Source organism: Phyllobates terribilis, unplaced genomic scaffold, assembly GCF_046119375.1.
Source record: "Phyllobates terribilis strain yellow unplaced genomic scaffold, ASM4611937v1 Scaffold_9__5_contigs__length_417890890, whole genome shotgun sequence".
Classification (NCBI taxonomy): Eukaryota; Metazoa; Chordata; class Amphibia; order Anura; family Dendrobatidae; genus Phyllobates; species Phyllobates terribilis.
The window spans coordinates 354,558,249-354,572,157 of NW_027362769.1; the positions used below are offsets into that span (position 1 = coordinate 354,558,249).

The 13,909-nt window shown below is 45.1% G+C and overlaps 1 protein-coding gene across 1 annotated transcript; it reads left to right on the forward strand.

The window, feature by feature from the left end:
- Nucleotides 1-323: 323 nt before the first annotated feature.
- LOC141161358 (chemerin-like receptor 1) lies at nucleotides 324-1,490 on the forward strand. The gene has a single exon (XM_073646165.1). The coding sequence runs from the start codon at nucleotides 324-326 to the stop codon at nucleotides 1,488-1,490; it is 1,167 nt and encodes a 388-aa protein (XP_073502266.1).
- Nucleotides 1,491-13,909: the final 12,419 nt, after the last annotated feature.

Sequence of the window (13,909 nt, forward strand, 5' to 3'; positions counted from 1 at the left end):
CTTAACTTTTTGGATCACTTTCTTAACTCACCCTCATCCTCAGGTTTGCTAGAGACAATCGCTGATTTTTCTCTTAAGAGGGATTTTATTCAGAAGAAGAATAATTTTTAGACTGCAGTAAAAGTGTCACTTGTGACGAATAAGGAGACACTTTTGGTTATATTCGTCGTGTTGAGCAGTTAAAAGGTTTTTGCAAAGAGCAAAACTTGTAAATTTTCCTAACAAACCTAGTTTGCAATGGTGGTAGGAGAGGTTGAATAATTTTGATTGAAACTGTAGATAATAATGACCAAGTTTTGTTTCTGTTTTGGTAGATTCTAGTCATGGAGCCTGAACTCCACAAAGATCCGGAATTTAAAAAAAAACTATGTTACTTGTTCTGGGATATTTACAACGTCCCAGAGTTACTGAATCTTTCTCCGAGCATGAACCACCCAACCGCTATCCAGTACTCCAGCTTTGTGCTCTCCATAATCACTTGTTTCATCGGATTTGCTGGAAACCTTCTTGTCATCTTCGTCACCGGATTCTTAATGAAGAAGAGCAAATCTCAAATCTGGTTCCTGAACTTGGCGATGGCAGATTTCTCCTTTCTTTTGTTCCTCCCCCTTCAGGCTGTGTCTGTATTAAAGGCAAGATGGCCGTATGGGTCCAGTATGTGCAAATTCAACAACTTCATTACCTTGGTTAATATGTACGCCAGTATTTACCTCCTCACAGCTCTAAATATTGATCGCACGTTGTCGGTTGCCAAACCAATATGGCACCAGAGGTTCCTTTCCAGGAAATTTGGTTACAGTATTTGTATACTCATCTGGGTATTATCGGCTGTATGTAGCATTCCAGCCATCATCTACAGTAATGTAGTATCAACCAGTGAAGAACCTCAGTGCATTCTCTTTAGTAATGATATCACTTCCCTTGTATACGCAAACATAAAAGAAAACTGGACTTTGAGTCAAGAGTGGAGGAGCTTTAAACGTGAAGCATGCGATTTACCCTATAAAGATCTAGACATTTTCAAAATGTGGGTAGAAATGCAATCTACAACGATGAGTCTTATAATTTCACTTGCAGTCATTGGTTGCGTCATCCCGCTGTGTGTGATCCTGTCCTCCAACATGATCATCATTCATCACGTGAGGAAATCTGAGGTGCCATCATCATCTAGACTGTACAGAGTGGTGATTGCAGCCATTCTGGTCTTCTTCTGTACCAAGACTCCATTAGTTTTGGCCCAGATTATCTTTGTGGTGTCAGTCTATACTATGGAGTTTACTCTGATGTTTAAAGCTATTGTATTTTTTCCGCTATTATCCAGCATAGCCGCCACTAACGCTTTCCTGAATCCCATGGTGTACGTGCTGGTGGGCAAAAAAATGAGGGAAGAAATGTCACAATTTTGGGGTAAATTTGCCATATATCAGAGTGGCCTTACGAGGAACATTTCTCTTTCTAGGTCATCCAAAGAACCACCCTCTAACCTCTGAAGTTAGTTTACTTTTATGTTTTCTCTTTAACTTCTGAAGGATCGGTGAAATACTGACCGGCCCTTCTTATTGCCCTCATACACATTAGATAAATCTCTAAACTCCCCGGTTTAATCTATATGGGGACCTCTTGACTCTCCTCGGACAGATGATGTCGGGGAGAAAAGGATCCGTCATGTAGGATTCCAATCACTGGTGGATACAAACAAAAGGGGGCCTCTGTGCAAGAATAATATATGCAGGCCAATAGCTCATCATAATGCACAATTCCATCTGCTTTGTAGGTGTAAATGGGCCCCCTAACCCTTTGGGTCCCTGTGCGGCTGCACAGGTTGCACCAATGATTTGTCCGCCCCTGACTCCAATGGCCGATCGTTTTGTTCTTTGGAAGATAAGTTACTGACAGAGAAGTTTGGCAGCGGCTCTCTCACAGAGAACACAGTAGCACTTGGCTGAACATTTGCTGTGCGTGGGGAAGCTGAAGAATCTTTGCTCGGCTGACAGCTAAACAATGTGTATGGGGGGGGGCTTTAGACCTCATTCCGACATCCGTTTTTCACGAGCCTTTAGACCTCATTCATACAATTCCTGTTTATTATAGATAGAACACGTTTCCATAATAATCTATGGAGCTGTTCACATATCCGTGTTTTCTTGTGAACCGTGTGTCTGCAAAAAAATCACGGAGACATATCAAGGATCAAAATACCCATACAAGTTTATGGGTCCGTGAAAATCATGACATGATAGAAAGCATGAGGCTGCCGGGAGGAAAAACAGTCATTTCCTCTCGGAAGCCGGGCTGTGAGTGCGACGTCCATACGGTGGCTTCAGAAAACTATTAACCTGCAGATTAACTCCATATCTGTAGGTTAATAGCATTTTTTCACATGACAGGTTCTCTTTAATACAAACCTATTGCCTCTTCCCCCACCGAAGAGACAATTTACTGCCGAGAATGATAATCTTTTGTGTAGCAAAAATAATTTCTTGTCTTATATGTTTTCTTCTTGAAACTGCATGATGTCTTCTGTAATCTTCTATAATCTACTGTTGCTAAAACAAGTCTGTACAGTTTGTAGAGACAGTGTATTGTATAGCTGGTAGTATTTCTATGACTTGTATGTGCATGTTGTGGCATGTTTTTTTAGATGACAGATTTTGCATAATCACTGAAACAGCATGCACCAAGAGAAAGCTGCAAGAAGATAACCAAAGATGTTGTAAAGAACGGTTTCAATAAAGCATGATCCAGACAAAGCGCCATTGTTATTCATGATACATGTCACCCGACATTGCCACCATCTCTAAGACAATAGTCCCTAAAAAACTGAGGTACTCGGTAGATACCATACCTAGGAGAGAACTAACTGGAAAGATGGTCAGACATGTGCAGAGCTCTCCACTGAAACTTATGGGAGTAATGGAAATCGCTGAACCAGATTGCATATTTGGATAAATGCTGATAATAAATAATATCTATCTATCTATCTATCTATCTATCTATCTATCTATCTATCTATCTATCTATCTATCTATCTATCTATCTACAGTATCTATCTATCTATCTATCTATCTATCTATCTATCTATCTATCTATCTATCTATCCATCTATCTATCTATCTACAGTATCTATCTATCTATCTATCTATCTATCTATCTATCTATCTATCTATCTATCTATCTATCTATCTATCATAATAAGAAATAAAAAGTGCTGCCGTAATGCCCTCGGCGTCATACGCTCTCCAGGGCACATGTCCTCCCTGGTGCGTACGTACTTCAGCTGACCATTAGGAAAACCTCCTCTCATTACATCAGAATTGCGCATGTGTACTGTGTCCACCAGCATTGCGATCACCATCTTGAAACAGGGATTTCTAATTGATAGGTGCCAGCGTGCAACTAATCCCTCTTTGAGGCTTCCAGCACAATATTGGAGAACGGACAACACACTGGCAGTCCTTTTCTTTCATATTATAAGTTGAGAAGTGGGGAAAATCTTCTTATTAGTGATGAGCGAGCACTAAAATGCTTGGGTGCTCGAGGCTCGGGTCGAGCACATTAGAATACTCGGGTGCTCGACCCGAGGAACGAGCCCAATGTAAGTCTATGGGAAACTCCAGCATTTTTCAGGCGGCTCCCCCCGGGGGTCTGCAGAGGGCCTAAAAATTGTCCAAATCAATGGCAACAGTGCTCAAATGGCATGGGAACAGCATGGGGAAGACCCCTGGAAGCATTTCTGACTCACTGTTATGAACAATGTTGTTAGAGGTATTACGCCACTTTTACGGACTCACAATAAAACATACAAAAACTAAACCAAAATGGATTTTCTTGGGAAATATGTTAAGGAACATCCATTCCAGGGTAATGACTTGTATATAAGGCAAAATAAATAACCAAAACCAAAAATACTCCACCACACCTTGGGCTATGTTCACACATAGCGTTTTTGATGCGTTTTTGCACCTTTGCATTGCTTTCAACTGTGACAAATGCATTCACCGGGAAATGTCATTTTAACATTTTACGGACAAAAAAGGAGAAAAAAGCGCTCTATGTGAAGGACCTGGTAGTATGATGTGAAGAAAATAGCCAGAAGGCCACTCACCTATTGGAGTTGTGCACCCCTGCACAACCCCGGTGACAGTTTGAGGATGGAGCAGACCACGTGACTCGGAATTAGATGCGCATCATCACAGGTCCTGTTGGTTAAGAGGAAGCGGCCCCTTGACCGCGGGTCCTCAAATTGAACAGACGGAGGGGAATTTGCAGGGGAGGGTTTAGGCAATAAATGTATTAAAGCTGCTCCTGCCGCTAACTCCCAAGAGGGACTAAGAAATTGTATAAATTGGATAAAAAGCGGTCTATGGAGCGCTGAAAAATTGACACTAGAGAAAACGGATTTGGGGCTAAAAAAATAAGAAATTTAATGAGCCCTTTCCACAACGCGTTTCAAAAGTAAACTATCTTCCTCAGGTGGTACCTTTTTTTATCCACAAATCTGTTTTCTCTAGTGTCAATCTTTTAGCGCTCCATAGACCAATTTTTATCCAATTTATACAATTTTAACATTTTACAACCATTTTTGGCCATGTGGTGTGTGAGACATGATCAGACACATCCTATTTCATTTATGAAGGAGGGACTCTGAAAGTCACAAAACCTATTTTTATAGGGCCATCAGGCGGCCTTTACTATTCTTAAAGGGCCAGCAGTCAGCCCTCACTATTCTTAGAGAGCCATCAGCCGGCTACACTTTGTTATTCAAATGACTAAAGAGTGGGTCTCCTATACTGTTATTGCATATGCAGTGAGTGGCAGGGCAGCCCAGAATTTGGACACACCCCTAAACCCCTTTGAAAATTTGGACGCACCCCAATACCCCTTTGAAGAGACTTAGAGGAGGGCCTCCTGAAAAATTGTTCCCATTATTAGGAAGTGGGTTTCCCATTGTGTTTGCCTATGCAGTGAATGCAAGGGTTGCCAAAATTTGGGAGGAACTCCAATGCCCCTTAGAAGAGACGTAGAGGGCCTCATTAAATTTTTTCCCATTATTAGGAAGTGGATCTCCCATAGTGTTGGCCTATGCAGTGAATGCAAGGGCTGGCAAAAATTGGGAGGCACTCCAATGCCCCTTGGAAGAGACATGGAGGAGGGCCTCATAAAAAAATGTTCCCATTAGAAAGGAGCGGATCTCCTATACTTGTAATGCCCATGCACTAAGTGGATGGGCTGATAAACATTTACCCCTGGGTATACATGAACATACTGTATAAAAATTTTTTTTTACGGGCATCATAAACACCCATTAAAAAATGTATGTAGGTGTTGCATCACGGACGACGGTCACCCTGGTGATATGGTGGAGGATGAGGAGAAGGAGGAGGACAAGAGCAAATAGCCAAAATCAGGGAGCGTATACCCATGTGTGGGTGTGAAAAGGTGCATGGGAATACACCTCCCAAAAATGACACTGGATTTGAGTTTATCTTACGCTGCTATCATTCGGGGGTTTTGAGAAGTCTGGCCCAATCCAGCCCTTGTTCATTTTTATAAGAGTCAGCCTGTCAGCATTTTCAGTTGACAGGCAGATGCGCTTATCAGTTATAATTACACCAGCGGCACTAAAAACCAGCTCTGATAAAAAGCTGGCGGCAGGGCAGGCCAGTACCTCCAAGGTTTAGAGAGCCAGTGTAATGCACACGCCCGGACTGACTGGCGTGTGCGTGTTTAGTGGTTCCACTGTGCCATGAACCGGAGAGTGCCTGGAGGGGCGTAGCTAAGTATCTGCTCGATCCGACCAAGGTCGCATGACGGCATACGACGCCAGTGCACCAGGGAGGAACCGAGCAGAGGGACCAGGGTCTACTCCAGGTCAGACTCCGGACACGGTTGTTGACCCACCCCGGGGAATACAGGAACAGGCAGGCTAGAGCGCAGGCTGGGTAGGGTCCAGTACAGACTGGGAGACAAGTTCAGAGCCGCAGATGCGGTAAACAAACAGAGTAAAGTGAAACCGCAGGTGCGATAGACAAGGCTGAGCAGAGCGAAACCGCAGACGCAGTAGACAGGGCTGAGCAGAGCGAACCGCAGACGCGGTGGACAAAGCTGAGCAGAGCAAAACCACAGACGCGGTAGACAAGGCTGAGCAAAGCGAAACTGCAGACGCGGTAGACAAGGCTGAGCAGAGCGAAACTGCAGACGCAGTAGACAAAGCTGAGCAGAGCGAAACCGCAGACGCAGTAGACAAGGCTGAGCAGAGCGAAACCGCAGACGCGGTAGACAAGGCTGAGCAGAGCGAAACCGCAGACGCGGTAGACAAGGCTGAGAAGAGCGAAACCGCAGACGCGGTGGACAAGGCTGAGCAAAGCAAAACCATAGACGCGGTAGACAAGGCTGAGCAAAGCGAAACCGCAGACGCGGTGGACAGGGCTGAGCAAAGCGAAACCGCAGACGCGGTGGACAGGGCTGAGCAAAGCGAAACCGCAGACGCAGTGGACAAGGCTGAGCAGAGCGAAACCGCAGACGCGGTGGACAAGGCTGAGCAGAGCGAAACCGCAGACGCGGTGGACAAGGCTAAGCAGAGCGAAACCGCAGACGCGGTGGACAAGGCTGAGCAGAGCGAAACCGCAGACGCGGTGGACAAGGCTGAGCAGAGCGAAACCGCAGATGCGGTGGACAAGGCTGAGATAAATCGCCGAAGAGGTAAACAAAGACAAAGCAAAAGGGATAGGGCTTTGTTCACATGGAACAGACTGGAAAAGAAAAGCAGAACCAGATACACACAAGGTACTTGCAAAGAAGTAGCAAAAGGACTCCAACTCACAAACGGAAGTACAATGACAACGAGTAGAAGTTAGGTGCAGGTTCAGACTCTACAGAAAAAGGGAGCAAATGGACATAAAGACAAAACAGGTAAGAAGCTAGGAGACAGTTCAGACAAGAACAGTTACTGCAACAAAATGCAGGAATGAGCCTAGGTAAAGCCAAGCGCTGGTTCAGACACTGCAGAAAAAGAGAATAAATGGACATAAAGACAAAACAGGTAGGAAACTAGGAGACAGTTCAGACAGGAAGTGGACTGCCACAAATACAGGAGCGAGTCTGGGTATGCGGCCCCCAGAGGGCGAGACAAACAGGCTAGGAGCATTTTCAGACAGGCCTGGAAATACAGCCTCCAGGAAGGCAGAGAGACAACTGGCTAGAGTTCACAGACAGGACACAGTTCAGACACGGGAACTGATACCGTAAGGCAGGAAACATAGACAGGACCTGGCATGTCAGCGACCAGAAGCCAACTGACAGAACAAGATGCTCAGGCCAGGATTCCAAGGAGGAGCTGGGTTAAATACCAGGTGACAGACAGCAATAGGCTGAGGACGCATCAGGGGAGTGTCAGCAGCAGCTACAAGAAACAGGAAGTTCAGTGGGCGTCGCCCTAAACAGCAAGAGCAAAGCAAAGCAGACAACATGGAAAGAAGCCAGAGTGGCAGTCTGGACTGGAGATCAAGTGCGCGCTCTTGCACAATGGGAGATGGACCACTATGCAAGGATGCCGCCAGGTATGTTACAGCCAGTTTATTCCACGTATCCAGCTTGGATACCCAATAGTTATAAGGCACAGAGGAATCACGGTGGACGTTGGTACGGTCGGCCAGGTACTCCCTCAGCATCTTCCCAAACTTTGCACTCCTTGTGAGAGCACCCCGCGCCTCAGGGCCTGTGTGATGGGAGGGGCTGAGAAAGGAGGATGGAGGTTCAGGGTAAGGAATATGCAGTTCAGACTCACGGCTACTGAGACTTGACTGTGTGGAAGACAGGGTGGTGGTGGTTTTGGCTAAGCGACTGGAAGCATTATCTGCTATCCAACCAATAACCTTTTCACACTGCTCTGTGTTCAATAGTGGTGTTCTGCGGTCCCCTATTAATTGGGACAGGAAGGTCGAGAGAGAAGATGTAGGGGAGGTTTATTGTGGCAAAATTTCAACTTTCCCACAGCCTCGGCCTCTGCATGTACCATCACCATAACCATCACGTCCAGTTCCCCGTCCCTTGCCACGTGCCTTGCCCATTTTAAATGGAGGACAATATCTTCCATGCTCACTACAAATGGCTGAATTTGGAGTGAACTTATATGTGATCCGTGTGACGAACAAACCACAGTTTTAAATAGCTGGCCAGTAGGTAACTATTTTTAACAGCAAACTGGTGTCAATAGCTTCACTGACACAGAGACAAATTTTTAATGCAGGTCAGAAATGGCAATATTTTCAGCTCAATTATATGTGATCCATGTGATGGACAAACCAAAGTTTTAAGTAGCTGGATTTTTAGCGCTGTAATTTAGAATGAACCTGGCTGTATTCTGCACTGCCAACAAGCAAATGGCGAAGATAAACGGTGTTCTCTGGATTGCTTTTTAAGCAAATAATTAGGATTAAGATCCAAAAAAATGTATTCCTGGCCCCTGAGACCTGGGCCTATGTCTAGAAATGTCTAACAGCAGCAGACAGAACTGGAATGGAGCCTCTTGTGCTATATGCACTGCCTGCCTGTGTAGCACCCTGAGGGCTCGGCTGCTACAGGGGTATTGCACCTCAAACCAGAGGTGTGGTATTCCACTCCCGGGTAAGGATGGAGTGTGGGACTGAGCTCAGCTAGCTGCATGCACTACACTCACCCCATTTCCGGGGGACAGAACAACGGTACTCCCACCAAATAGATGTGCAGGTACGACAGCGTCTGTCCCTGGCTGGAGTGGGAGGGGGGGGGGACATCCCAGTAGTGTAGGGGCAGATAGGGGAGGGACTCTGGGCATAGAAGTAGGAGCCCATTGGGTACTAGTCACCTGGGCTCACACATAGAGGGAGTATATAAGGTGGGCACCATCTTAGGACAGGGTCGAGTCCAGGTCTGTTCAGAGAGGAGCTCAGCCAGAGAGGGCTGACAGGGAGCTGTGGCTCCGGCTGGGCCCAGCTCCAGGGCCAGGCCTGTAGTGGAGAGGAGGAGGAAGAAAGGCCCAGAGACGCAGGACAAGAGGGAACCCTGAGATCCCACAAGTTGACGGGTGAAGGGTTGGCAGAAAAGGGTACCGGATCCCAAACTGGCAGAGGCAAGATATCCTTAACCAGGAACTGGAGGTCGTGGTCAAGCTTTGGCACGACCCTCACCACACCCACCAGGAAGGCACACCACGAATAGGGTCAGGAAAGCCAGAGAAGGTTTTACCACCAAGAGGCCCGAGGGAGCCGGACAAAGGTGGGTCCCTGGTGGGAACGGCCAGTAGGAAGGAAGAGAGGGGAGCTCAGGACCACGCTCTGGAGCTGCCTGGGAGTTGGCCGAGTCCCACACCTGGTGGACGCAGTACGACTCGGGTGGTCACTCAAGGCCGGAGTGACCGGGGCAACACCTGTGAGTAAAAACCCTGAATCTGCATCACATGTCTCTGAACTTTCTTGCTGCACCATCGCTACCACCATCATCTACACTTGCTGCCCTGAGGCCGTACCCCTCCCGTTGGGGGTTATACCATCTACGCTGCACAACCATATCACCGGCCTCAGCGGACTGTCCTGCAGCAGCAGCCCTAAAGCTGCATTCAACGGGTGGCGTAGTCGTACAACACCCTACTATTAAAGACACTGCCGCTCAGCTTGACTCCCTGGGCACGGACCGGGTCACCGCCACGAGACTACTACCCCCATCTGATCCGGATCCGGGTAAGCTCCCCCGTGCGCGCGATGCCGCGCGACGCAGCAGGCCCAGGGGCGCGTCACCTGCCTATATACACTGCCTGCCTGATATCTCTGCAGATGGATTAGTCCTCAGAAGGACTATTTGTTGAGATGGATATGTGTAATATACTTCTCTTCTTCCTTCACTACCTAATAAACAAGCAAATCTCTCCCTGACACAGCAGCACCTCTCCCTACACTGTCTGATTCCGGAGTGACTGTGACGAGCATGGCGGCGCCAGGTCTGATATAGACCTGATGACGCTGTGCGGCCAGACAATCACTGTAATGCCACAACCAGCATGGCTGTGGCATTACAGTGAGTGGCAGGCAATCCCTGCATGTTCATTGGCTCTGTAAAGAGCACCAAACATGCAGGGTGGGGACCCAAGCTCCCGCCCAGCAACCTCGGAAATACTCGGCGAGCGCCAATCATCTCGAGCACTGGGATGCTCAGGCGAGCACCGAGCAGTAGTGAGCATACTCGCTCATCACTACTTCTTATAATTTTTTTATATCAACAACCCACTCACTAATCCATGGGTTTCCCCATTACCGAGTACATCCAAGGATATAGGGTATCTTGTCTGAGTCATAGTCCTCTCGGACCCCGGCCTCTTTCCATAATCCATATAGTGTATCAGGTTAATTACAACCAACCCCTACTTATTATAAAGGACATATATTTCTGAGAGATTCCCATATGGTTATAGGTGGGATAACCCTATATTCGTCAATAAAGCAGAATAATTTTGAAAAATATTACATATATATTACTGCTGGATGAGTCGTCTTCTCCATGACATATTGTGAAAATGATGATCTACAAATAAAATGGAAAATGTTAAAATGTTGCTCATAAATATTATTTATAATATAAAAAACACTTTTAAAAGAACTCATACACTGCTGGGTCATTAGCCAGGACTCTAGGCTACTGCTGTTACATTAAATTCCACATTTAAGCCATTCGGTTTTAGGGTATTTACCCTGAATATCCACTCAAGTTATTTTCTCCTTAGCAACTTCACCCCATCTCCTCCTCTTCTCTGGAGTGGGACTACATCGATAATCCTAAAATGTAAGCTTGTATAAAGTGTTTCGACACCGGATGGTCCAACCTCTTCTTTCTAATGGTATATGTGGTGATTTATGCGAGTTTTAAAATAGCACATTGTCGCCCCAATGTACCAAAGGAGACATGGAGAGTGTAACAGGTATATTACATCATCTGAGTCACAGGTAAGTTAAGGTCTGATATCATATGTATTTTGAGTTTTCGGATGAGTGAATTTATCCCCCTTTAGCATCAATGGGCAATTAACACAGAAAAGACAGGGGTAACATAACATCCCTTTCTAAGTTGTAGTTTTAAACTCCCCAATATCTGAGTGTATTAGCGTATCTTTAATATTCTTTGCCCTTATGTATGAGTACAATGGGGGACTTTTAAATTTAGGTACATTAGTCAAGCAATTGCTTAACATTTTCCAATGACTTCTAATAATTTCTTGGGACTGTGACATTTATAAAAAAAAAGCAGTGACAGAAACAAAAATATAGCCATATACTATGGCCGATATCACAGAACCATGTGTATGGAAGTGTCTCAATAATGGGGAGGAAGACAGCACTCAGCAAATGCAAAAACGAAAAAGAAAGTCAGCTCACCCACCATCAGAGGTCAAAACCGCACAGATGCAGCAGTGCTGCAGTAAAAATCACAGAAGGAAGAGAAAAAAAAAAAAGAGTATTTGATTTCTAAAATCCTAGGTTTAATAGAAAAAAATATGTTAAAAGGAAATATCCAAGAGACAAAAAATGGCAATACAATGGAGAAATGCACACAGTAAGACGCGTTTCGGAAAAACTTCATTAATCCTTGTGAGTGGACAACACGAGTCCTCCGGCGTTATATGTCATATCCTAGAAGGACACGTGTTCCGCACTAACCAATGAGATAGGACAAAATCTTAAAAAGATATATGTACAGATATATACAAAAAATATGTACAAAAAACACTAAAAACAATTCCAAAAATATTCAGAAGGATACAATCACTCATAATAATAGTTGAGATCACATCTTAAATTAAGTCCGCAGGGGAATCTTGTATTCAACTCAGGAGAAAGAGACAATAAATCAATTTAAGAGAAATCCTGACCTACTAATCCGGCAGGCCGATAAAGGTGGAGCAGGTGTTCTCATTAATGCGGGGTTGTATGAACAGCAAAATATGTGTATGTTACAGAATCATGATGTATACCAGAAACTTAGTTTCAACCCAGTCACCAAAATACAAACTGAATTAAAAACATTATTAAATGAGGGTCTTTCCATAGCTAAATAAGAAATTAAGTGAGGATTTAATGGTTGATAACCCTATTAAACCAATATTACACTCACTCCCGAAAGTGCATAAGGAGGTCTTTTCCCCTGACATGAGACAGATTGTAGCCGGGATTGGTGTCTTAAGTGAGAGACTGAGTTCCTGCTTGATATGTACCTTCAATCCTTGGTTAGAAACCTTCCAGGTTACTTGAGAGATACGAAACATCTTATTTCTTCTTTAGACGGCAAAAAGTGGCCAGGTACTTCTATACGGTTGTCGTTTGATGTTGTCGGTTTGAACCCGAGTCTTCTACATGATAAGGTTCTTTTGGTGCTGCAATACCATTTAAGAACATACAGTAATTACACCTCAGAAACACAATATTTTCTTGCTCAAGCTGTTGAATTCTTGTTACGGAATAATTATTTTTCATTCAATGGTACATACTAAATGCAGAGAAAAGGAGCCCCTATGGGGGCCGGGTCTTCACCCTCCATAGCTAATTTATATATGTCTTATTGGGAGGAACAATTTATTTTTGGTGACTCATCCGTGTTTTCGTCCCATATCAAGTGGTATGGTCGTTTTATCGACGATCTGCTCCTGGCATGGGACGGTGACTTGGATTCTGTAGTATCATTTGCTAAATATATTGAATCAAATGACATAAATCTAAAATTCACATTTAATACAGGACAAACCAAGATGAATTTTTTAGACATCACTTTGGACAATAATTCCTGTGAGTTTGTCTCTAGTGTTGAGCCACCCCCGTAGTGTTCGAGTTCGGTTCGGTTCGTCGAACACCCTTGTGTTTGCCGAACTGTTAGTCGAACTGTTCGTCGAACACCTTCGAACACCGTTAAAACCAATGGCAGGCAAACAAAAACACATAGAAACACATAGAAAACACCTTCAAAGGTGTCCAAAAGCTGACAAACTGCTCAGAAGACATAACTAACACATGGAAAAGTGACAAGTACATATAGTCATGCGAAAAGAAAAGAGGTGGAGGAGTAAAAGGAGGGGGAGACACAGATATAGGCATGTCATGCCCTTCTAAAATCCAAAAAGTGAGAAGCCGACACGGCCAGTCCGTTCCTGCCCGTACCACCTCCGTGTCGCCGGGTTTGTGCCAGAGCCGCGGTGGACCCTGACGGCCAGCCCCCCTCTCCCAATACTGGTGCCTGTCCGCTGGTGGGTTGAGCGAGCCCACCTGTGGTGGAGGCAGGTCTAAGCTTTTTAATCTAAATTGTCTCTCTAATTTGAATGAATACACTTTAAATCCTTTTACAAGGATCTATTGGAGAGCAAGTCTCATGCCAGCAGCCACGTAATTCCAGCTCCAGTAGCATCCACTAAAGCTGCTTCAGTTAAAAAGATTTTATAAGGATCGAGCTCGGCGGTCCACCGCAAGGCGTCCTAGCGCCAGTCCCAGACCTTATGCCTTGGGGTGCCTCCTGATGCTCTTCACTAAGTATCCCGGTGTCTCAAAGCATTTCCTTTGAAAAAATTAAGTGTCCAAACTACAGGTGGTGTAGCTTGCTTAACAGCTGGGATAATCCGCTGACTAGCAGACACTGCTACTAGGCACAAAGTATTTCCTGGGCTAGATGCAGTTAAAAATTTGTAATTAGATACTCTCGTTGGATGCTGAGAAAGCATTCCATAGAGTCTCCTGGCACGCCATATATTATTCTCTTAAAAAGCTTGGGGTAGGGGTCTAGGGGACCCTTTTATAGCCAAAATCACGGCCCTGTATCGCAATACGTCACCTAGGCTGAAGTTAAATGGAACTGTAGCACCCCGAGGGCTCGGTTGCTACAGAGGTATTGCACCTCACCC